This window comes from Mycteria americana, chromosome 22 (assembly GCF_035582795.1).
Source record: "Mycteria americana isolate JAX WOST 10 ecotype Jacksonville Zoo and Gardens chromosome 22, USCA_MyAme_1.0, whole genome shotgun sequence".
In the NCBI taxonomy this organism is placed as follows: Eukaryota; Metazoa; Chordata; class Aves; order Ciconiiformes; family Ciconiidae; genus Mycteria; species Mycteria americana.
In genome coordinates, this window is record NC_134386.1 from 3,554,695 (window position 1) to 3,576,859 (window position 22,165).

At 70.0% G+C, this 22,165-nt stretch overlaps 4 protein-coding genes across 6 annotated transcripts; 3 read left to right on the forward strand and 1 right to left on the reverse strand.

Moving 5' to 3' along the window:
* Positions 1-2,436: 2,436 nt before the first annotated feature.
* Positions 2,437-6,392, forward strand: HROB (homologous recombination factor with OB-fold). Its single transcript, XM_075523070.1, has 10 exons — positions 2,437-2,565; positions 2,834-2,884; positions 3,174-4,121; positions 4,235-4,318; positions 4,515-4,655; positions 4,851-4,959; positions 5,048-5,133; positions 5,347-5,469; positions 5,653-5,845; positions 6,043-6,392. Exons 1-10 carry the CDS (start codon positions 2,563-2,565, stop codon positions 6,114-6,116), a joined length of 1,812 nt encoding a protein of 603 aa, XP_075379185.1. The 5' UTR covers positions 2,437-2,562; the 3' UTR covers positions 6,117-6,392.
* Positions 6,393-6,850: 458 nt separating this feature from the next.
* ASB16 (ankyrin repeat and SOCS box containing 16) lies at positions 6,851-10,024 on the forward strand. The gene is made up of 5 exons (XM_075523143.1): positions 6,851-7,160; positions 7,571-7,838; positions 8,884-9,376; positions 9,471-9,584; positions 9,679-10,024. The coding sequence occupies exons 1-5, from the start codon at positions 6,851-6,853 to the stop codon at positions 9,862-9,864; spliced, it is 1,371 nt and encodes a 456-aa protein (XP_075379258.1). The 3' UTR covers positions 9,865-10,024.
* A 397-nt stretch (positions 10,025-10,421) lies between these two features.
* Positions 10,422-13,354, forward strand: TMUB2 (transmembrane and ubiquitin like domain containing 2). Of its 3 annotated transcripts, none has more exons than XM_075522655.1 (4): positions 10,422-10,538; positions 10,978-11,202; positions 11,401-12,122; positions 12,497-13,354. In XM_075522655.1, the coding sequence occupies exons 3-4, from the start codon at positions 11,581-11,583 to the stop codon at positions 12,855-12,857; spliced, it is 903 nt and encodes a 300-aa protein (XP_075378770.1). In that variant the 5' UTR covers positions 10,422-10,538; positions 10,978-11,202; positions 11,401-11,580; the 3' UTR covers positions 12,858-13,354. The 3 variants fall into 3 exon arrangements, with proteins under 3 accessions (XP_075378770.1, XP_075378771.1, XP_075378773.1); XM_075522656.1 differs by having other exon boundaries at positions 10,978-11,068; XM_075522658.1 differs by lacking the exons at positions 10,422-10,538; positions 10,978-11,202 and having other exon boundaries at positions 11,209-12,122.
* Positions 13,355-13,619: 265 nt separating this feature from the next.
* Positions 13,620-21,776, reverse strand: ATXN7L3 (ataxin 7 like 3). The gene is made up of 13 exons (XM_075522654.1): positions 21,564-21,776; positions 19,719-19,831; positions 19,502-19,634; positions 18,802-18,973; positions 18,178-18,275; positions 17,855-17,877; positions 17,694-17,739; positions 17,321-17,352; positions 17,146-17,214; positions 16,706-16,749; positions 16,493-16,564; positions 16,064-16,197; positions 13,620-15,752 (listed from the first exon to the last, which is right to left on the reverse strand). Exons 2-13 carry the CDS (start codon positions 19,767-19,769, stop codon positions 15,604-15,606), a joined length of 1,023 nt encoding a protein of 340 aa, XP_075378769.1. The 5' UTR covers positions 19,770-19,831; positions 21,564-21,776; the 3' UTR covers positions 13,620-15,603.
* Between the last annotated feature and the right edge of the window lie 389 nt (positions 21,777-22,165).

Here is a 22,165-nt window from a genome sequence, read left to right on the forward strand (position 1 = left end):
CGGCACACGTGTGAGTGTGAGCTTGCACCATGTGCTAGTGCGTGACAGCGCGTGTGGGAGTGGGCACCATGTGCTAGTGTGCAACAGCACACGTGTGAGCGTGCACCCTGTGCTAGTGTGCAATGGCACACGTGTGAGTGTGCATGAGCGTGCACCATGGGCTAGTGTGCAACGGCACACGTGTGAGCATGCATGAGTGTGCACCATGTGCTAGTGTGCAACGGCACACATGTGAGCATGCATGAGCGTGCACCCTGTGCTAGTGTGCAATGGCACGCGTGTGAGCATGCATGAGTGTGCACCATGTGCTAGTGTGCAACGGCACACGTGAGTGTGAGTGTACACTGCCATGTGCTAGTGTGCAACGGCACACGTGTGTGAGCGCACGTGTGTGTACACTGTGGGTTGGTGTGCAATGACACACGTGTGAGTGTGAATGCAATATGTGCTAGTGTGTAACAGTGCACGTGTGAGTGTGTGTGAGTGTGCACCATGGGCTGGTGCAATGACCCACGTGCGAGTATTTGACAGGCTGGCGTGCAACAGCGCACGTTTGAGTGTAAGCGTGCACCACCATGTGCTAGCATGCAACGGCACACGTGTGAGCATGTGTGAATGTGGACCCTGTGCTACTGTGCAATGGCACACGTGTAAGTGTGAGCGGGCACCATGTGTTAGTGTGCAACGGCACACCTGTGACTGTGAGCGTGCACCACGGGCTGGTGTGCAACGGCACACGGGTGAGCGTGCACCATGGGCTAGTGTGCAAAGGTGCATGTGTGAGCATGCATGAGTGTGCACCATGTGCTAGTGTGCAACGGCACACCTGTGAGTGTGAGCGTGCACCATGTGCTAGTGTGCAATGGCACACGTGTGTGAGCGCATGTGCGTGCACACTGTGGGTTGGTGTGCAATAGCACACGTGTGAGTGTGTGCCATGCACTACTGTGTAACGACCCGTGTGTAAAACTGCGCGTGTGCACTATGGGCAGGTGTGCAATTGCACGCATGTGAGTGTGTGATAAACTAGCGTGCAATAGCGCACACGTGCGTGTGCACACCACGGGTTGGTGTGCAATGACGTGTGTGTGCGCGCCCCATGAGCTGGTGTGCGATGGCACGTGTATGAGTGTGAGTGTGCGCTATGTGCTAGTGTGCAACAGCACATGCGTGAGCGTGTGTGAGCGTGCACCATGGGCTGGTGCAGTGACCCGTGTGCGAGTATGTGACAGGCTGGTGTGCAACAGCACATGTGTAAGCGTGTGTGAGCGTGCACCATGTGCTAGTGTGCAACGGCACATGTGTGAGCGTGAGTGTGCACCGCTATGTGCTAGTGTGCAACGGCACACCTGTGAGCGTACACCATGTGGTAGTGTGCAACGGCACATGCGTGTGAGCACACCATGGTGCACACCGTGGGTTGGTGTGCAACAGCACACGTGTGAGCGTGCGCCATGCGCTACTGTGTAACGACCCGTGTGTAAAACTGCGCGTGTGCGCTATGGGCGGGTGTGCGATGGCACACGTGTGAGCGGACGTGAGTGTGCGCCATAGGCTAATGTGCCATGACACGCGTGTGAGCGTGCGATAAGCTAGTGTGCAATAGCGCACACGTGTGCGTGTGCGCCCCATGGGCGGGTGTGCGATGGCACACGTGTGTGCGTGCACAAGAGGCTGGCGTGCGATCGCTCTGGTGTGTGCGTGCGCGTGCAAGAGGCTGGCAGGGAATCACACGCGTGGGAGGGCACCCGTGACGAGTGGGTGCGCGCTGACACGCGTGTGCCCTCTGCACAGCGCCCTGTGCGCAGCTGCACGCGCGCGTGCATACACACGCGACGGGCCGGCGTGCAGCTGCACGCGCGTGCGCGAGCGCGTGTGACGGGCTGGCGTGCCGTTGCACACGCGTGTGAGTACGCGCAGGGGGTTGGCGGGCAGCACACGCACACGCACGCGCGTGTGCAAGACACACACACGCGTGTGTGCCCGCCCCGCCGGCGGGCGGGGCGACACCCGCTTGTGCAATTGCACACGCGTGCGTGTGACAGCCGGGGTTGCAGCGGGGGTGGAGGGGGGGGGGCAGGTCCCCGCGGCCGCTCTGCGTGTGCGGCCCACGCGGGGACGTGCGGGGATGAATCACGCCGGGCCGGGGCCGTGGTGAGTCAGCGCCGGCGCCGCGGGGAGCGGCGGGGTCCAGCCGGGGCGGCGCGGGGCACACGCGTGTGCACACGGGGACACGCGCGGAAACACACACACGCGTGGGTGCCCGAGGGGTGGGTGAGCGCGGGGCGGCGGCAGCGGGAGGGACCCACGGGGGTGGGGGGGGGGACGGACCGGGCGGACCGAGGGACGGACGGGCGGGACGGACGGACAGATAATGGGGGGGTGCCGGGGGGGAGGGGGGGTGCTGCCACCTCCCCTTTAAGAGGCGCGGCCGCATTCCTGCCCGCCGACGGGCGGCGCGGGGCCCTTAAAGGCGCCGTTCCCGCCCGCTCCCCCCGCGGCCGCGGTTCGCGTCCCGGCCCGGCCCACTTCCGCCTCCGGGGCCTGGGCCGCGCCGCTGCCATGGTAACGGGAGAGGGACCGGAGGGGGGGGCCCGGCCTTGGGGGGGGCTGAGGAGGGTCCCTGGGGGGTCCCGGCCCGGGGGAGGCGGGTTTGGGGTCCCCGCGGGGCCAGGGCCGCCGCCATGGGGCCCTCGGGGTCTTCTGCGGTCCCAGGAATGGGGGTGCGGGTGAGGGGAGGGAGCGGGCAGACCCCGGGCCTCTGGTGGGACAGGGTGGGGGGCACCCCATGGCCGCCCCCCCCCACCCCCGGCTTTACCCCCCCTTCCCGCAGGCCTGCCGCCTCCAGAAGCTGTTCGGGGCCGACGGGGACCTGGCGGACGAGGTGAGGGATGGTGACAGCCCCGGGGACACCAGCGGGGCCTGGCACCACCCCGGTGCCCCGAGCTGCCCCACGGGGGTGGCTTTAACCCACCCGGGGGGTGGGTGCGGGTGCTGGTAGCTCGTTAAGCGGCGTTAACTCGTTAAGAGGTTTCTTGCTCTTGGCTCTGCTCCCTAGGGGCCGTCAGGGCAGGGTCCTGCGCTGGCCTGGTCACCCCATGGGTGGCTCTGCGGGGGGGACAGGGACGGGGGGACGGGGCTGTCTGGCTGCCCGGTGCCTTCTCCTCCCGCAGGATTTCCTCTCCGCCGTGGAGGATGCAGAGAACCAGTTCGTGGTCCCCGGACGTTTGTCACCCGGCGGTGGCCCGGTCCCTCCCAGCGTGCCATCCCCAGCTCCCGGTCTGCAGCCCCTCCGCCTGCTGGGACCCCAGCTCGGTCACCGCTCCGGTAAACCCCCCAGCCTGCGGCCCCTCGCTGGGCAGGGGGAGCAGCCCGCGGGCTGCCGGGGACCCCCGGCCGGGGGAGCGGTCCCCCAGGATGAGCTGGACAACGACCTCTTCCTGGCCGCCTGTATGGAGCTGGAGGGCCCCGAGCTGCCGGCGGGGGCCAGTGCTGCCCGGCCACCCCCAGGCCGGTGGGAGAAGCCCCCACTGATTCGCATGGGGCAGGAGAGCCCCCAGGAGTGGGCAGTCCCCAAGAAGCTGCGGGTGGGAGAGGAGCTGGTGTCCCCGGGCTCTGGGGAGCTGGAGGTCAGGCAGGACCCCCTGCCCGCCCCACGGGCAGCTCCCGCTCCCAGGCTGGTGCTGCGGCCCAGCGCAGCCAGTGCCTGCCCCCCCAGACCCCCCACGCCCCCGGGAAGGCCGGGCAGCTCCTGTGGCTCTGTCCCTGCTCCCAGGGGCCCGGCCCCGAGGCCTTTCCAAGCGTCCCCATGTCAGCCGGGAGCAACCAGCTCCTCCATGGGGCTGCGGGTGCCCCGGACCCCCATGGCACAGGGTCCCCGGCAGAGCTGCCCCCCGCCCCGGCTGCCCCCTGCCAACTCGCCGGCCTTGATGAGCTGCGTGGAGCCCCCGCCAAGACAGCCGCTCAGGCCGGCCCCGGCCAGCCTGCAGACGCCGGTGGTCACCAACCACCTCGTGCAGCTGGTGACGGCGGCCAGCAAAGCGCCCGGGGCTGCCCCCCATCTCCCACCGCAGAGGAAGACTCGCCGGTTCCCGGGGCCGGCCGGGATCCTGCCCCAGCAGGTGGGTGCAGGGGATGGGGTGGGGTGGGAACAACTGGTGAAGAGATGCAAAACCCTGGGGCAGCCTCGGAGCCTCCCCTGGGTGCCCCGTGACGTGTCTCTCTCCCCCATAAGCACGCTGGGAAGCTCCTGGAGGAGATCCTCATTTCTGCTCCCCAAACTCCGGCTCACGGGGCTGTGGCGAAGCCGCGGACGGAGGTAAACCCCTGCTCCGGTGCGGAGCTGGATGTGAATCCCGGCGGTGCTGCTGCGGGCGGTCCCCGAGGCTGTGGCTTTCAGAGGGTGATGCCGGAAGGGGATGGGGGTCCCCGGGGCTCCCCCCTCGCTGTGCCGGGGCCGCGAGACGTACTGGCTCAGCTCCGGGGTGGTGACAGCCGTTGTCCTGTGACTCCAGGGACTGCCCAGCTCCTCTCCACCCACGGAAGAGGATTTCGGGAAGGGCCCCTGGCTTGCCATGAAGACGGAGCTGGGGCTGGACGAGAGGGACCCCAGCTGCTTCCTCAGGACCTACAGCGTGGTCATGGTGCTGCGGAAGGTGAGGAGGGCTCCAGGTGAGGGCACTGGCCCCGGGGACTCAGCTTCCCGGCTCTCCCCTGGCCCCTTGGAGCTGTTTCCAGGACCAGGCATCTATGTGGGGAGGAGGGGGCTGAGCTGGGCTGCCTGTAGACGTCCCGTGGCCCTGTGGGGCTGCCCTCGGGGACGTCGCTGTGACAAGGGTCTGCGTGTACAGGCAGCCTTGAAGCAGCTCCCGAAGAACAAGGTCCCCAGCATGGCGGTAATGATCAAGACCCTGACCAGGACCAACATTGACGCTGGTGCCGTGTTCAGGGACCCGACCGGTAAGCACGGCCATGCTCGTGCCCGGGTTGGGCTGGGGCTCCCAGCCATCGCTCCCCGTGGCTAATGGGGTCCCCTCCTCGTCCGCAGGAGAGATGCAGGGCACGGTGCATCGCCTGCTGCTGGAAGAGAGACAGAGCGAGCTCAGGCCCGGCTCGGTGCTGCTCCTGAAGCAGGTAGGGGACGCGGAGGCGGATCTCCGGCAGCAGCAAGGAGTTTGGGGCTGTTTCTGCCACGGGTGCTGCTAACCCACAGTCACCGTGCCCAGCAGCCGGGCTCACATCCTGCGGGGATGGGACGAGGGGCTCCTCCAGCTCCTCCCCAGGCTGCGGCCAGCGGTGCCATCGGACGCTGGAGCTCTGACTGCGACCACCGCTCTGTCCTCGCAGGTGGGTGTCTTCTCCCCGTCCCACCGCAACCACTACCTCAACGTCACCCCCAACAACCTGCTCAAGATCTACCCGCCGGAGCCAGAGGGCAGCTTCTCGCAGCCGTCGCCAGCACAGCGGGAGGTGAGAGAGGGCACGGTGCTGCTGGCCCTGGAGGCACAGGGATGCTGGGACCCCCCGAGGGTGTTACCCCGGGGGTCTGGACCGCGGGGACCCTTGAGAGCAACCGGGGAGGAAGGGGGAGGCTTGGGAGGGACAGATAAATCCTCCTGTGGGTCCACAACAATTCTCTGCTGGGTTTTGCAGGTCCCTGCCCAGGCTGGGCTACTCAGGGACCACCCTGCACAGCCTCCCTGGGGTGTCCCTGCCCCTGGGGACTTGGGACAGGGGAGGACGGGCAACCACAGCACAGAGCAGTCTCCTGGGGGCTTCTCCCTGCACCCGCAGAGCCCCGGGCCTGGGCGAGAAGAGCCGGTGGGAGCGGATGGCTGCGACATGGGTGAGTTGGGCCCACACTGCGTGGGGAGGAAAAGCTCAACGTCCTGCGGAAAACAGGTCCTGGGCTCGGGCAGTGTCTCCCCTCCCCTGTAACGCCAAAGGGGGGGCTTGTCCCACCATGTTCCCAGTACCTGGAGTCGATTCCTTCTCTGTACTTGTGTAAAACTCATGCGTTTCATCCTCCCTGTACCCGTGCAGATGACCTGGATGGGCTCCTGGGAGAGCTGCCTGAGGATTTCTTCTCCGCTCCGGCCCAAGCTGACTGCTGCTGACCTCGGGGAGCTGCGGCATGGCCGTGGGGCCGGGAAGACGGTTACTGCTGGCGCGGTCTGGGCTGAACCGCAGCCTGGCGAGGATGCCGAGCAAGCAGGTGATGCACCGGCTGCCCGCCTGCTCCTTTGTCCGTACGTCTGTTGTGTTTGTTCTGGAGCCGAGAGCTGGGGGACCTGGGGAGTCCCGGGTGGACGCGGCCTCAGTGCCTGTCCCCACTCCTCCAGGTGGGCTGGCCCCTCTCGGCTCCCAAACCTGCATTAAAGGGCTGTTCTGTCCCTACCTTGCCCCGTCCGCTCGTGCGTCACCATCCCCTCTGCCACTGCAGCCAGCGGTGCCCCTCTGTCCCCTTTCTGCTGAGCTGCAGCACCCCAAACCCTTCCCCTGAGGGGTCCCCGCTCTCCCTCTCCTCCCCTGGGCGCGAGGTGCCGTTACCCCCCGCAGCTCCTGTGCGGCCTCAGCCCAAGCCCTGCGGGGTCGGGGGGTACCCGGGGCCCAGCCCAGCCCCTTGGGACCGTCCCCATCTCGCACCCAGCAACAGGTTAAACTCCCTGGCAGCCCCGCTCCAACGTGACTCTGTTTACCACCCCGGGGGAGTTATTTATAGGGCGGCCTGGCTTGGGCTCTTGATTCGGCGTTTGTGCGCGGGGCACAGCCCTATTTATAACCCCCACCCAGGCGCCGGAGGCTCGCTGCCCCCTCCCCCCCAGCCTCCCCCTACCCTCGCGGGGTGCCCATGGCCCAGGAAACCTTCGCCTTCACCTCCTCCGCCCTGCGCTCGCTGCGGCTCCAGCGGGAGCTGCTGGAGCAGGAGGATCGCCGGCGAGCCCTGGCTCGGGAATCGGCCACGCGACGGTTCCTGCCGGCGACTCCCCGGCCCCCCCTGACCCCCACCCGGCGGCCCCAGTACTGCCGGGACCCCGCCGTCCACAACGCCCTGTACACCGGGGACCTCCTGCGCATAAAGAGCATCTTTAAGGATGAGACCACCACGAACCTCATCATGGAGACGGTCAGCGAGGAGCTGGTGTGGTCGCCCGAGCAGGGTATGGGGCCGGGGCTGTGTGGGGCTGGGGGGGTCCCTTCCCTTCCCCTCCCCTCCCCGCTGGACTCCCTGCAAAATAACGGGGGTGGCCAGGATGAGGAGCGATGGCTGAGGACGCAGCTCCTCAGGTGCTGGGGGCTCTTTGATTTTGGGGCTGGTGGGACTCCTGGCCCCTCCCCGGGGAAAGGGGGGAGGGGGGGGGCGATCCCCGTTTGGTCCCCCCAGGGCTTTTCCTGCTGGGGGTGGAGGCGGGGGCACGTCGGGGCTCACAACCGGCCCCCCGGGGTGGGCTAGGGGTGGGTGGGGGGTCCCGTGTAGGGTGAGGGGTGGGTGGGCAGGTGTGGGGCAGCCCCCCTGGCTGCCCCCCCCCCCTCCCCACCCCCCCCCGGCTGATGCCTCCCCATCCGGCAGGGCTGTGGGTGCTGAGCCCCCGCCGGCAGCAGACATCGGCGCTGCGCATCGCCGCCGGCCGGGGCTACGGCGACTGCGCCCGGCACCTGCTGCTGCGGGGGGCGGAGGTGGACGCGGTGGTGGGGGGCCAGGCCCCCCTGCACGACAGCGCGGCCGCCCCCCGCCCCGACTGCACCCGCCTGCTGCTGGCCTTCGGGGCCGACCCCAACCTGCTCAGCGCCGAGGGCTCGGCCCCCCTGCACCTCTGCACCGCGCCCGACAGCCTCCCGTACGCCCCGCCCCGCGGCTCGGGGCGGCCCCGCCCACTGCCTGCCACGCCCCTCATCTGCATACGGAGCCCCGCCCGTGTCACGCACCCCGCCCGCGCTCCAGGCGGCTCTGCGCGGCAGGCCCTGTCCCAGGGCGGGGCTCGGCTGCGTGCTGGGCTCCACCCACTCCATCTGCATGTCTGGCCCCACCCACACAATCTACATACCGTGCTCTCCCCATGTGACCAGCCTCATCTGCATGCTGAGCCCCACCCACACACTAAGCCCCTCCCACATCCTCATCTGCATGCCAAGCCCCACCTCCACACTAAGCCCCCACCCCCTCATCTGCGTGCCAAGCCCCTCCCCCACGCCGAGCCCCTCCCACAGCCTCATCTGCATGCCAAGACCCACCTACACCCCAAACCCCACCCACCCTCACCTGCCAGCAAAGCTCCACCCATGAGCCCCGCCCACATAGGCAGCCTCATCTGCATGCTAGGCTCCACCTCCCACCCAAACCACACCCACCACTTGTAACCCCCATAGATAAGCCCAAGCCCCGCCCCCAAAGCCAAGCCCCACCCCAAACCCCCATCCCTCCAAGCAAAGCCCCGCCCCCAAAGCCAACCCACGCCCCCAAGGCCAAGTCCCGCCCCCAAGCTGAGCCTCCCCAGCCAATCCCCGCCCCCCAAAGCCACATCCCAGCCAAGCCTCGCCCCCAAATCCAAGGCCCCCAAACAAAGCCCCGCCCCAAAGCCAAGCCCCGCCCCGAAACACAAGTCCCGCCCCCAAGCCTAGCCCCCGCCAAGCCCCGCCCCAAGCCAAGCCCCGCCCCCAAGCCTCACCCCCGCCCCCGCCCCAAGCCCCGCCCTTCCAGGGCCCGGGGCTCCCCGGCGGCTCCCGGCGTTCGCCGCCCCAGGCCGCAGCCGCCGCGTCCCGCTGGTCCCGGGGGTGGCCCGGGGAGGGGGGGCGGAGGGCCCAGGGGGTGCCAGGGGTTCCCCGGGGGGGCGGGGGGGGGGGGGTGGTGTCCCGTCCCCGGCTCACCCGTCCGCCCCCTCCCAGGTGCGCGGAGCTGCTGCTGGCGCACGGGGCGCGGGTGAACCTGGGCACGCGGGACCGGCAGCTGACGGCGCTGCACGTGGCGGCGCGGCAGGGGCTGGTGGCCCACGTGGAGCTGTACCTGCGGCACGGCGCCGACCCCGCCCGCCGCAGCCGCCAGGGCGAGACCCCCCTCAACACCGCCTGCGCCGCCGCCGAGCGCCCCGAGGAGGCCGAGCGCTTCTACCGGGTGGCCGAGCGGCTGCTGGCGGCCGGCGCTGACCCCGGGGCCGCCGGCCGCAAGGACCACACGCCGCTGCACAACGCCTGCGGCAACGGGCAGCCCCGGCTGGTGCGGCTGCTGCTGCGCCACGGGGCCGACGCCACCGTCCCCAACTGCGCCGGGTACACCCCCATGGACTGCGCCCTCCACGCCGTCGAGGAGTACCGGGGCCAGCGCCCCGAGCAAACCATCGCCCTCCTCCTCGACCACGGCGCCGGCCCCGTCCACCCCAAGGTGGGCAACTGCGGGGGTGCCGGGGGGGGGGTGGGTGGGCGTCGGGGGTGCGGGGGGAGTGTCCCCCGTGTCGGTGACACGTCTCCGTCGGCAGATGCTCAAGTTCTGCTGCCGGCACCCGCCGGCGCTGGAAGTGGTGCTCAACGCCTACGACCGCATCCCCCCCGCCGAGAGCTGGGTGGGGGCCGTGCCCCCGGAGCTGTGGGAGGTAAGGGGGTGCGGGGTGCCCTGCCGCGTGTGTCCCCCCCCAGCCCCAGCCCGCTCACCCCTGTGCCTGACCCCCCACCACCACCGCTCTCCAGGAGCACCGGGAGTTCTACACCTCGGCGGTGCAAATGGCGGGGCAGCCGCGGCGGCTGCAGCACCTGGCCCGCTGCGCCGTCCGGCGGCACCTGGGCGCCCGCTGCCACGCTGCTGTCCCCAAGCTGGCCCTGCCACCCCCGCTGCGACACTACCTGCAGCTGCCCCTCCAGGGGCTCATCTCCTGAGCGCACCCCCGGGTCCCCCCCGCCGGCCAGCAGCCTCCGGGAGTGACAAAGGGGGGGCCGCTGGCTCCGTGTCCCCCGCTGGCCGCTGGCCCTGCCGTCCCCCGTGTCCCCGTGTCCCCCCCGAGCGCCCCGCTGTGAATAAAGGACGTGGCAGAGGTGGCTTTTGCGGCGTTTCCTTCCCCGCGGGGACCGGCGGGGGCGACGGCCACCGCACCGGGCGGGACAGGGCCGGGGGTCACAGGGCCCGGGGAGGGGGGGGGGGCTGGCGGGCCCCGGGAGGTGGCAGCCAGGCCCCGGGGCGGAGCTGGCCGGGCCCGGAGGGGTCGGGCCCCGGGAGGGGGCAGCCGGGCCCGCGGGCGGTGACAGGCCCCGGGGACACTCGAGGCACCCGACGCCCCGCCCCCCGCCGCAGCGGCCGTGGCCCCGCCCATCACGCCCCGCCCCCTCCGCCGGAGGCCACGCCCATTTCCTCTCAGCGTGGAGGCGTAGCCCGCGCGCTCCGCCCTCCCCCCCCTTCGCGCCATCAGCGCGCGCCGGACCACGCCTAGTAGGCGTGGCGTGGCGGCGCGGCCGTGACGCACTGTGTGCGCGCCCGCCGCCCTCTCCCCGCCCTCCCGCCGCGGCGGCGGCGCTGTGACGTGGCGCTTCCGGCGCGCGGGCGGCGGCAGGACGCGGTGAGTGCGGGCGGGACCCCCGGGACCGGCACGGAACCACCGGGACCCCCCCGGCCTGTCAGGGCCCCCCCGCACACCCTGGGCCTCCCCGGGATCCCCCGGGCCTGGCACGGACCCGTCCCGGGACCCCTCCGGGCCTCCCCGCGCCTGTCAGCTCCTCTCCCCGTGCCCCCCCCCCGCCCGAGAGCGGCCCCCCCCCGCACTGACCCAGCCGGGACCGTCTCGCACCGACCCCCGCCGGCCCGGCCCTGCTCGGCCCGGCCCGCCCCCCCCCCCCCCCCCCCCCCCGGGGGGTTTACCCCTCCCCAGCCGGGCCCTGTCCCGCCCCCGCCGCCCCTTCCCCGGGCAAGGGGCCGCTGCGGAAAGAACCGGGAAGGCTTCGACCGACGTGAACCGGGCTCCTCGCCCCGCTGACGGCCGTCGCTCTGCCTCCTTCCAGCAGCGGGGCCGGTGCTCAGGGATGGCGTGACCCCGGCTGGGCACCGAGGGGCTTCGGGAGCACACCGGGACCCTCCGCCGGCCCCAGCAAGGTAAACGCGGCCCCGCTGAGCGCACGGCTCCTTCCTGCCCGGGCCGATCCCGGCTCGGGTTGTAATTACAGGTGCGGCGTTCCTAATTGGCACGTAGGAAGCCACAGCATCGCCCTCCTCCCAGCAGGGACGAGGTAATTACTGCTGAGCCGTAAGTTCTGCCTCCTAAGAGAAATCCCGCGTTCGCCGAGGGGCTGCTGCCTGCCTGCTCAGAGCTCCCCACGGCTGTGGGGCTGCCCCACGGGCATCACCCCGTCCCCAGCTCTCGCCGGTTCAGTATCTCGGTAAGAAAACGGAAGCGTCTGCAGTAAAGAAATCTCCCTTCCCTCCAGCTCTCCGTGCCGTTGGAGCAGCAGCGGGATTTATTTTAAGGCCGAACGCGACCACGAAGCAGCCCCGGGCGTCCCTGCTGCCACCGCACCTCCGGTTCGCACCCGGCGCGGGGGGCTTCGTGGCGGAGTTGAGCCGGAAAGAACGCTGCCGGGCTGAGGGGGGGAATCCCGGCTCCAGAGATGGAGCCCCCCGCCGCCACCTTCATCCGAGGGGTGGGGGACGAGGTGACGGTGGTGGCCGGTGTCGTGGTGCTGGTCCTGGCTCTGGTCCTGGCGTGGCTGTCCACCTACGTCGCTGACAGCGGCAACCAGCTTTTGGGAACGATCGTCGCGGCGGGGGATGCGGCTGTCATCCGGCTCGGCCACGTGGAGCGGTACGTGGGGGCGGCGGGGGCGGCCGAAGCCCTGGAGCCCCCCAGGGTCACCGAAAACCAAGAGGAGAAAACAGAAGAGGAAGGGGCGGCAGTGTCGGGGCCGGCGGCGGAGCAAGGGGACGGCGGCAGCCCCCCCGACCCCGGCCTGGAGCGGCTGCTGGACATCCGGAGCTTGCCCAAACGGACCTCGGCCGCTGAGCCCAGCGCCCCGGAGAGCCGGGGGGGGGCACCCGCCCCAGGGGGGAGCGACCTGTGCTCCGGCCTCATCAAGATCCGGCTCAAATTCCTCAATGACACGGAGGAGGTGGCCGTGGTCCGACCCGAGGACACCGTGGGGGGCCTCAAGAGGTAAGACCCGAGGGAGAGGGGGACGCGAGGCAGCACTGCCTGGTTGCAACCCCCTCCCCCCCCCCCCGCAGCTCCTGTCCCCCCCTAGTACAAAGAGCCCCCTCCCCACCCTTCTGCCTGACACCAGCGCAGGGTTTTCATCTCTCCCTGTGCTTTGCCGAGGGATCCCTCCAAAAAGAACGAGGAGGTGCCGATTTTAAAATAATGAGTTTAAAAGACGAGACGGCGTGTGGGGGCAGTGCCGTCGCTGTCCCCCGAGCCGGGACCCTTGTCCATTTTACAATGGGGGGGGGGTTTCCCCCAGCCCCAGGTCACTTTAGGCGCGTCCCTGAGCCCCATCTCTGCCACCTCCGACCTCTTCCCTCCTTCCGCAGCAAATATTTCCCGGGCCAGGAGAGCCAGATGAAGTTCATCTATCGCGGGCAGCTGCTGCAGGACCAGGGGCGGACGCTGCGCTCGCTCCACATCACGGACAACTGCGTCATCCACTGCCACCGCTCCCGGAGCGCCGCCGCTGCCGCCGCCCTGCCCGACGCCAGCACCGCTGCCCCAGACGCCGGCGGCCTCCCCCTCAGCGCGGGGAACCTGATGGTCCCCGCCGTCATGGTGGTGCTGGCAGTCATTTGGTATCTCCGCCTCAACTACCGGCAGCTCTTCACTGCCCCGGCCACCGTCTCCTTGATCGGCGTCACCATCCTGTTCAGCTTCCTGGCGTTCGGGATGTACGGACAGTAGGGACTCCTCCGCCGGGAGCTGCCACGGCCTCCTGCGTCCCTGTGGGAGCGCGGCGCTCGGGCAGGCGCTGCTTTCTCCGCTGCGGTGTTACGGTGACCGGAGCCAGCATGCCAGGAGCTTGGTGTGTCCTTCCCCGTCTCGGTGCTGGACTTTATCCCCCCAGAAGGGGCTGCGCTCCCCCCCCAGACGCTGTCCTCCTCCCTGCTGGCCCCAAGCACAGCTCCGGGGAGGAGAGCCGGTCAGGCACGATCCGCTCTCACTCAGTCAGGCTCCATTCCTGCCCTCCGCTCCTCTCCCAGCGAGCCTGCCGGCTCTGCGCACTTGGGCTCGCTCAGGACAGCATCGCACCTCGCACGCGTCCTGCCCCATCCCCTTCTCTGGGGCAGGATCTCGGCCACAGCGAACAGCGAGGCGGGTACGAGCCCGGGGCCCCGCGCCGGAACGGGCTGCGGCTTCCTCCCAGAGACTTTTTAAAGCAAATAAAGGTGTTAACGTCAGCCCGAGCCCTCGCCTTCCTGCCCAAGGGGCGGCTGCCTGCGAAACCGCGGCTGGCTCGCTACCCTGCTGCGTTCCTCATGCTTTTGGGAAATATTCGTTCAAAAAAAGACAGCCGCCCCCCCCCCCAAGTGGATTTTGGTAAATCGAGTGGTGGGAGCCAGGCTGGAAGGGGTGGGGGGGGGTGGGGGGTGTAATGGCCCTGCTTAATTAAACACCTGTAATGAAGCAGGGTCCTGGTGCCGCAGAGCAGCCACGAGCCGGAGATACCAAGTCAAGATGCAGTTTTATTTACAGGGGCAGCCACAACCCACTAATGGGACACACAGACCTTACAACGGCTCAACTACCCGTACGGGATGGAGTACGTGCGCAAAAATACAAGTTTCAAGCCCAGGAGGGCCCCGGGCAACGGCCGGCTCTGCCGCGTGGGCGAGGACACGGACCCGAGGCAGGGGGAACGGGGCACCTCCAAGCCCCCCAGCCCCATTTTGCCCCTTGGACCCCGAATCGCGGCCCCCCTGCCACAGCCGGAGGGGCTCAGGCCGTCCCCTCTGGTCGCTGTGCCCTCCCCAGGCGGTTAGAGGGGGGGCCCAGGGTGGTCCCCCGTGTTTCTGGGTGCACGGACCCGCCCCGTCCTCGGGCCCTGGGGCACGCGAAGGCCAGCTTGGCGTGCTCCAGTGGCCAAGCCCCCCCCCCCCCCCCAGCCCCAAAGCCGCGCTGGGAGCTACCGCCAACCGCAGCAGGGAGGGAGCGTGGGGGTCCCCACGCAGCTGGGGGTCCCCCCCAGTAGTTTGGGGTGCCCAGGGCTCCGTGGGGATCCCCCCCGCCCCCAGCTCCTGCCACAGCACTAGCCTTTAGCAGCAGTTTTAAAACAATAGTGAATCCAGAGTCGAGAGCACCATAATTTGCAAGACCCACCAAAGTGACCAGCCACACCATCACGGCATGGGGGGGCAGGAGCAGCCCCCCCACAGACACTACAGCCAAACTTAGGGTGTCAGACAGCTTGGGGGGGAGGGGGGGTACAACAGAGGGGGCTGAGCCAACCCTGTCCCCAACGCAGCCCCTGTGATGGAAAACAGCCGGGGGGGGGGAGAGGGGGTATCACCGGGCTGTGGGGGAGCTGGATTCCGCCGGGGGGACCTGACCTCCCCAGGCCCGCACAGCGGGGTGCTGGTCCTGGCCCCCCCCAGCCGAAGATCAGAGCCCGTGGTGGTGGTGGGGGGGGTATACAAACACCCGCCAGAGCTGTTGGGGGTCCCACAGGACCCCTCCCGCCTGCAGCAGTGGGTCCCCCAGCCTGGGGATACGAGGCGCGGGGCTCTGCCTTGAAGCTGGGCTCTGTTGTGTGTGTCCCCCCCCCCCGGTTTGCTCTGTGGCCGTGGGGTACCCACAGGTCGGGGTCCCCCCCCCACACACACAGAGGAGGGAAGGTCACTGCAGCTCCCCCCACCCCGAGCTGGGGACGGAGCCCCGGCTGTCCCCCCCCAATAGCCCCAAACACGAAGGACGCAGCATGCAGCCCCTCCCCAGACCTGGGCAAGCCCTGCGGAGGCAGTGCCGGGGCCCCAACACTCCCCAGCAGCAGAATCCAGCTGCTTAGGGCAGATTCGGGGTGTGTGGGGGTCCCCATTTGTCTCCTCTAAGCAGGAAAAAGCCACCCCCCCCCCGCCCCAGAATGCTCCCCCCATCCTGAGCCAGCCCGACCAGCGAGCGCTGGCCCGGGGCATGGAGAGGGGGAGCAGCCCCAGGGCGGGGGCTGACCCCAAACCGCTGGGGCAGGAGGGATCTGCACCCCCAGCACCGGGGTCCCGACCTGCCCTGGGGGCCCAGGTGCCCCCCGCCCTGCCGGGGTAAGGGTGCTCTGGGGGAGCGAGCGTGGGAGGGGGCACAGCTGGGTTTTGGGTGGGCAGGGGGAAGGGAAGGGGGGGTTGTGCCCCCATCTCCGAGCGAGACGCCCCCTCAGAGCCCTGACGGGAGCCCCACGTACAGAAACTACGTCACAGAATAAATAGAGGCACCGGGGAGGGGGGAGGAAGGGGGGCACGAATGGGGACTCCCAAATCCAGGCCCCCCCCTCCCCCCCTTCCCCTACCCCCTGCAGCAATGGCCAAGTCCTCCATCCTCCGCACCCCGAGTACCCGCTTTGTGTCCGAATCGCAGGGCTGCCCCAGCCGGGGCGGGAGGGGCTGCCCCGGCCCGTGTCCGTCTGTCTGTCCGTCCCCCCACCCCACCAGCTCCGCTGGGCTCAGTTGATGTCGTCGTAGATGCTGGGGGTGTGGGGCGGGGGGGGTTTGGGCTTCTTCTTCTTGCTGGAGCCCAGCCCTGGGGTGCCGCTCACCAGCCCCAAGTGGGGCTTCTTCTTCTTGGTCTTGCGGGACTCGGAGTTGTTGGTACCTGGGGCGGGGGGGAAAGGGAGGAGATGGGGGCGTTGGGGAACAGCTCAGCCAGCAGGAGCCCCCAAAACAGAGAGGATCCCCCCCATCACCGATCCAGACCCAGGAAAATGCACCCCAAAACGTTCCCCCCACCCCAGGAAGGTGGGTGACAAGACGGCCCAGCAGATATTCTAGGGACTCTCCGAGGTGGCTTCGGATAGCCGTGGTCTGTCTGTCCATCCCCTCTTATGCTGGGGAGATGCCAGGAACAGCCAGTTTTGCCCCCCCAGAGGGGTCTGTGCCACAGGATCTGCCCCCCCCAACACTCACTGGCTTTCGAGGAGGCCGAGTCGGAGGGCGAGATGTCCGAGGAGCCGTCCCACTGCAGCCGGCTCATGATGGCCTGGCTCTCCGCCACCTCAAAGCTGTCGTTCTCCACGCTGCCCTCCGCCTCGGGCAGGGACCTGGGCAGAGGCGTCACAAGGGGGATGGAGCCCACAGCGCTGCACCCCTCGACGTGAGGGAGACGCCGGGGGCTCGATCCAGCTCCCCGGGACCTGGCTGGGTTGCACATCCCGATCCCAGCCCCCCAAGCCTCCCCGGAGGTGTCCCTGTCCCCATCCCCACCCTTGCTTGGGACCTGGGCGCCCCGTGCAGCCCCCTGAGTCTCTGCACTGGGCAGCAGAGCCTTGTCCCCGTCCCCACAGCGGGACAGCAGCCCCGGGACCTTTCGGACCCCATGTGTGTGTGCTCACTTACGCGGAGGGACCGAGGAGGTAAACCCGGACCGATCTCCGCTGCTCATCTGTGTGCTGGGGACACCGCAGGGACCTGACAGAAGAGAGACAGGGCTGAGTCAGGCATTTTGCTGTTGCCCCCCCAGCTCCCATGGGGATCTGGGCACCCTTGGGACCCCCCCCCAAAGCCCCCCGCAGCCCTACACCGAGCAGGGAAAGGCCAGGCCGCTCTCACCTGGTGCACATCTTCTTGGTGTGCTCAGAGATGACCCCGCATTGCTGGGGAGAGAAGGGACGGGTGAGCGGGTGGAGGAGCAGCCACGTGGCCCCCAGGCTGCACTCCACCATGACAGCCCCAGGGACCCCAAACTCCCGGTGCTATCCTGTCCCCCCCAGACAGGCCAGTTCCGCCACCCCAAGGCCACCACATCCCCCAGGATTGGGACCTTCTGCCCAGTGGGGTGCAGGGCTTCTCCAGGGGAAGATGCACGTCCCTGTCACTGGGTTCAGATCACGAACGTCCCCCGTTCCCAGCCTGGAGGTCAGCCCTGCTGGGACAGAGCTGAGCCACGAGAGATCCTGGGAGTCCCAGTCCCCAGCATCCCGTCCGGCTGGGGACGGGGTTCCTCTGCACCCGTCAGCGCCTCCCAAGCCCCCAAGCCCCCGGCCACGCACTGTGGTGAGCAGCGTCCGCAGCTCCTCGGGGCCCAGCGTCTCGTAGTTGATCCCCGCCGAGTTGCTGTACTGTGGGGGGCAGAGAGCGGCATCAGGGCTGGCGGGGGACGGGGATGGGGCTGTCCCGGGGGACGGAGGAGGGACTGGGCGCCATCTCCCCTGGCCCTGGGCTCACCTTGAAGGGATCGGGGTTCCCGCCGATCTCGCCTGGAAGAGAGGAGGGGCGAGGAGGGGTGAGGAGGGGCGAGGAGGGTCCCTGCCCGCCGCCCGACCCGCCCTGTGCCCCCCCTGTCCCCCCCCGTGTCCCAGCCCCATGCCTCCAGGGAGGGCCCTGCCTCCGAACAAGCTCCGCCCACCGCAGGTACCCCGCCCCATGCCCCGCCCCCGCTGCATGCCCCGCCCCAACCCCATTCCTTGCCACCATCCCCACAAGCTCCGCCCCCACCGCGACGCTCCGCCCCACACCGATGCTCCACCTCCGCCGCGACGCTCCACCCCCGGGGCGGCAAAAGCCCCGCCCCCAGGAGACAACAGCCCCGCCCACTCACCATTTTTGTGTTTCAGGGACTTGGACCTGCGGGGCGAGTTGGGGTTCTGCAAGGAGAGCGGGGGCGTTGGGGGGTGCAGGGGGCCCCCCGTGTCCCCCACACCCCCCTGTGTCGTCGTCGTCCCCCCCCAGCAGCACCCCACATCCCCCCGGCTCTCTCACCTTATCCGATTTCCTCTTCTTTGCTACAGGGAGAGACAGAGAAGGGACGACTTTTACCTTTTCCGGTGGATTTAGCCCCAGTTGCTGCAGCAGCCGCCGCCAGCCCACCCTCCACCCCCGCTGCCGGGACGCTCCCCTCCCCAGGGACGGGGTGGAGGAGTCGGGGACCCCCACACTCGGCTGCTCTCACCCTGCCACCCACTGCACGCATGCCCAGGACTGGGGTTCAAGAGCCATGGGGCAGCGGGGACGTGTCCCCCACCCTCACGGGGGGTCAGGGACCCCCAGCCGAGCTGGCACCCGCGCACCCCACGTCCCCCCACCTTTCTTCTCGGAGCCGTAGGACCAGTCGTTGTCGTTGATGTCGTCGTTGTCCTCCTGGTCGCTCTCCGACTTGTTCATGTTGTTGCTGCTCGCGATCCTGCACGAGGAGGGGAGGAAGGTCAGGGACCCACAGCCGGGATCCATCCCGCATCCTCCACAGCACCCCAGGATCTGTCCCGCACCCTCCCGTCCTCCCTGGCACCCCAGGATCCACCCTGCACCCCACCAGCTCTGCCACGCCCACCCCAGACAGTCCCAGCCCCAGATCCAAGACAGGACAAGGGAAGGGGGGACAGAGGAGCCAGGATTCCCGGTTTGTTTTGCCGGGAAGGAAGCAAGCAGCGGCTTCGAGCAAGAGGAGCCGGAGGTGGGACTCCAGGGTTGGGGGGCAAGGACGCACACCCCCACAATGAAAAGCAAGGCGGGGGGAGCGCCCGGATGCCCAGTTTCCATCCCGGGCACATCAGCGCTGAGATGGGGGTGCCCAAATCCTCTGCACCCCCCAACCGAGAAGAGACGCAGCCCCACAGCCTCAGTCCCGCCTTTGTGCCTCGGTTTCCCCACGCAGGGGGGGGGGGACCGTGGAAGCCCCCAGCTCGGCTTTTTGGGGGGGACACGCTCACCTCCGGTTGGCGATGCGGCTGCTGTTGCGGCCCATGCCCAGGCACTTCTCCAGGTGGGGGGCGAAGCGGGAGGCGGCGATGCTGCGGCTGCAGTTGGGGCACACGCATTCCTTGTTCTTCCACTGGTTGTAGACCTGCCCGAAGATGTCCACGCCGGGCTGGTCCACGATCTCTGCGGGAGGCACACGCGTCAGACCCCCCCCCCTCCGAGACCTCCCTCTGCTGCGGAGGCGACGCTGGCCGTGCCCCCCAGCTCTGGTCCCTCTGAGGGGGTCCCTCGGGCCACCGGTCCCTTCCCAGACCCTCAGCTTGGCTTCGGGGGCCTGAAACCAGCAGCAGCGCAGCCAGGGGGGTCTCCCCTACCCCCACCCACCCACCCACCCAGCCGTGCTCCCCCAGGGCAGAACACCAACGCCTTGGGGCAACGTTTCTGGGGTTCGGTTCACCCCAGGCGTTTACAAAATGGCTCCTCTGGGATGGGCCAGCCGCATCCCCGCAGCACCGGCACTGCCGGGGGGACGCTCGGCCACCCCACGTTTAATCCTCCTCAGCACCATTCGTGCCCAAATCCCTACGAGTGGGGACGACCGATCCCCCCCGCAGCCTCTCCGCGGCTTTTCCTGGTGGCACCGGGAGCGGGACGCTCGCCGTGTCCTCGTTGCCAGCGTCACCCCGTCCCGGGGAGCTGCGGGGCGCTCACCGAAGTCCTTCATGCTGTCGGGGTCCGTGTCGTCCAGGAAGAAGTAGCCGCACTTGACCGCCCGGTGGACTTCGAAGCAGAGCCCCAGGCAGGCATCTTCCACCAGGTCCGTGTAGATCTCGTGCGCGATGGCCTGGGGCAAGGGGGGGGGGGGGCTGTTAGAGACGAGGAGGGAGGTGGGGGCCGGACAGACGGACAGCCCCGGGGGGCCACTCACCTCCAGTTTGCTGTTATCCAGGCCAGACAAAGACATATCCTCCATTTTCATTTGCAACTGCTTGCGGAGAAGTCACGCCGAACGCTCATAGCACAGGACACGCGGGGGTCTCGCTGCGGGGGGGTGGCAGGGGCTACGCTGACACCTCGCCCGCCGCCAGCAGACCCCCCTGCCTCCCTCGCCCCCCGCCCAGCCAAAGCCCCACCTCACGCCCCCGGGGCAGGCCCCAAGACCTCTGGGGTGTCTCCGAGCCCCAAGAGGCAGAGCCCTGGGTTAAACCCCCCGGTAATGGGGGGGCACGGGGGTCCCCCAGCCTGGCACCAACCCCCCCGGGGGGTAGGTCAAGGGAGGAGGGGGAAGGGTCCTGGATTTGGATCTGCTGCCCGGCCCCCACCAACTTCCAGGGCGGCCTCTCCTTCCCGGGGAGGGACGGCCGCTCCCCGGTCCTTTCATCCGGATAAACAAGGCCTCTCCCCATCGGCCGCCATGGAGGGGGGGGGTGTGGGGGGGGTGTGGATGTACCCTGCACCCCACTGCCAGGCCACCACCCAGGCCAGCCCGGGACATGCCCGGCCATCACCAAGGTGTCAGGCCCCCCAGGAGCCCCCCCCCCCCCCCCCCCAGCATCATCTCTGCATTGCAGGTGGGCAGAGGGGATTTGGGGTGCCCCCCCATACACCCCAAAGTTGGGTGTGTCCCCCCCCGCAGAGGGACAGGGGGTTTTGCTGCATCACCCTCCCTTGAAGCTGATGGAGGGAGGGGACAGGGCAGGGACGGGGACCACCGCGTCCCCCCTCCGCAGAGGGCACCCCAGACCCCCCCTCCAGCGGCAGGCCTAAAGAGGGGGGGCCCCAAACTCACGCCGAGACACCCCCACCAGCACTGCGCTGCTGCCAGCACCCACGAACGGGGGGTACCGGCCAGTGGTTTGCATCCTCCGGTTGCCACGGAGGGGGGGTTCCGACCCAACCACCGGGACTGGGGGGGGCGGGGGGGTCCCCGTGGGTGTCCCCATGTGTGTCCCCCACACCCCAGCACCCGCTTCCGGGCCTGGGCCGGGGATTTCTTCCCTCCGCCGCGGAAAGAGGAAACACCGGCCGGCATCGGCTCTCGCCCCACGGGATGTTTCCTCCCGGACCCCCCCGGACCCCCCCCGGGTTGGGAGGCCGGTGTGGTGCAGGCAGGACCCGGGGGGGGCGGGGGGGGCTGCCTGGTGCTGCCCAGCCCCCCCGCTGCAGGCAGGCCTGCAGGCAAGGCCTGGAGGAGCCAAACAAAAGGGATGGAGGCACCCAGCCGGGGGGGGGGGGGGGGGGCTGCACCCTGCCTGCCCCCCGGGGCGAGGCCAGCCCGGGGGGGCGATGCCAGCCCCGGGGGGGGGGGATACGACATGGCTGAGAAACCCCTGCAGGAGCCGGGTGCTGCATCAGGCTGCGGATTGGGGGGGGGAGCAGGAAAGGGGGGGCAGCTGGAGAGCGGGCCAGGGGGAAGGGGGGTCCCAGGGCCTGGGGGTCCCTCACAGGGCGGGGGGGTCGCAGGGGATCTGCCGGGGCGGGGGGGGGGGCAGGAGGTCACGGGGAGCTTTCAGGATGGGGGGGGGGCACAGGCAGGGCTGGCCGGCCCCGGGGAGGGTCCCGGCACGGGGCCGGGCGGACCGGGGACCCCTGAGGGCCGGGGGGGGGCCCAAAGCAGCGCGGGGCGGGGCGGGGGGGGGGGGGGGCCGGGGTCCTCCGGAGCGGCGGGGCGGGGTCAGCGGGCCCCCCTCCGGTGCTGCAGGGCCCCACGGCGGGGCGGGGCCCCGGGAGCGGGAGCTCCGGGCCGGGAGGGGTCGGTCGGTCGGTCACTCACCGGCGCGGAGGGCCCGTCGGGGCCGGGCCGGGGCCGGGTCAGCGCCCCCCGCCGCTCCGCCGCGGGGCCCGGCGGCGGCTCGCCATGCTCGGCGGCAGCGCCGCCCGCCCTCCCGGGGCCGGGGCCGGGGCCGGGCCGGGCCGGGGCGGGAGCGGTGCGCGGGAGCGGGCGGGCCGGGCCTGGCGCTGCCTCCGCCCGGCGGCGGCGGCGGCCCGAGGAGGGGGGGGAAGAGGGGCGGGGCGCCGCACCCGGCGCGCGCACGGCCTGCCCCCGCGCCCGCCGCCAATGGGGAGGCGCCGTGCGGGGCGCGGCCAATGGGAGCAGCCGCCGCCGCCGCCGCCGCGCGGGGCCGGCACCTTGTCGGAGGGCGCCGGGCGCCGGGGCGGGGCGGGAGGAGGGGGCGGGCACTGAGGGGGTGTGGCTACGGGGTGGGCGGGGCTGGGGGCTGGGAGGGGGCGGGGCCTGGGGCCCTCCCTGCGGCTGCCCCGGGGCTTCCCCCGGCCGCGGTCCCCCTGCAGAGACCCCACGGACCCCCGGTCCCCACGGACCCCCGGTCCCTATGGATCCCCCCCCATCCCTATGGATCCCCCCCATCCGCAGGG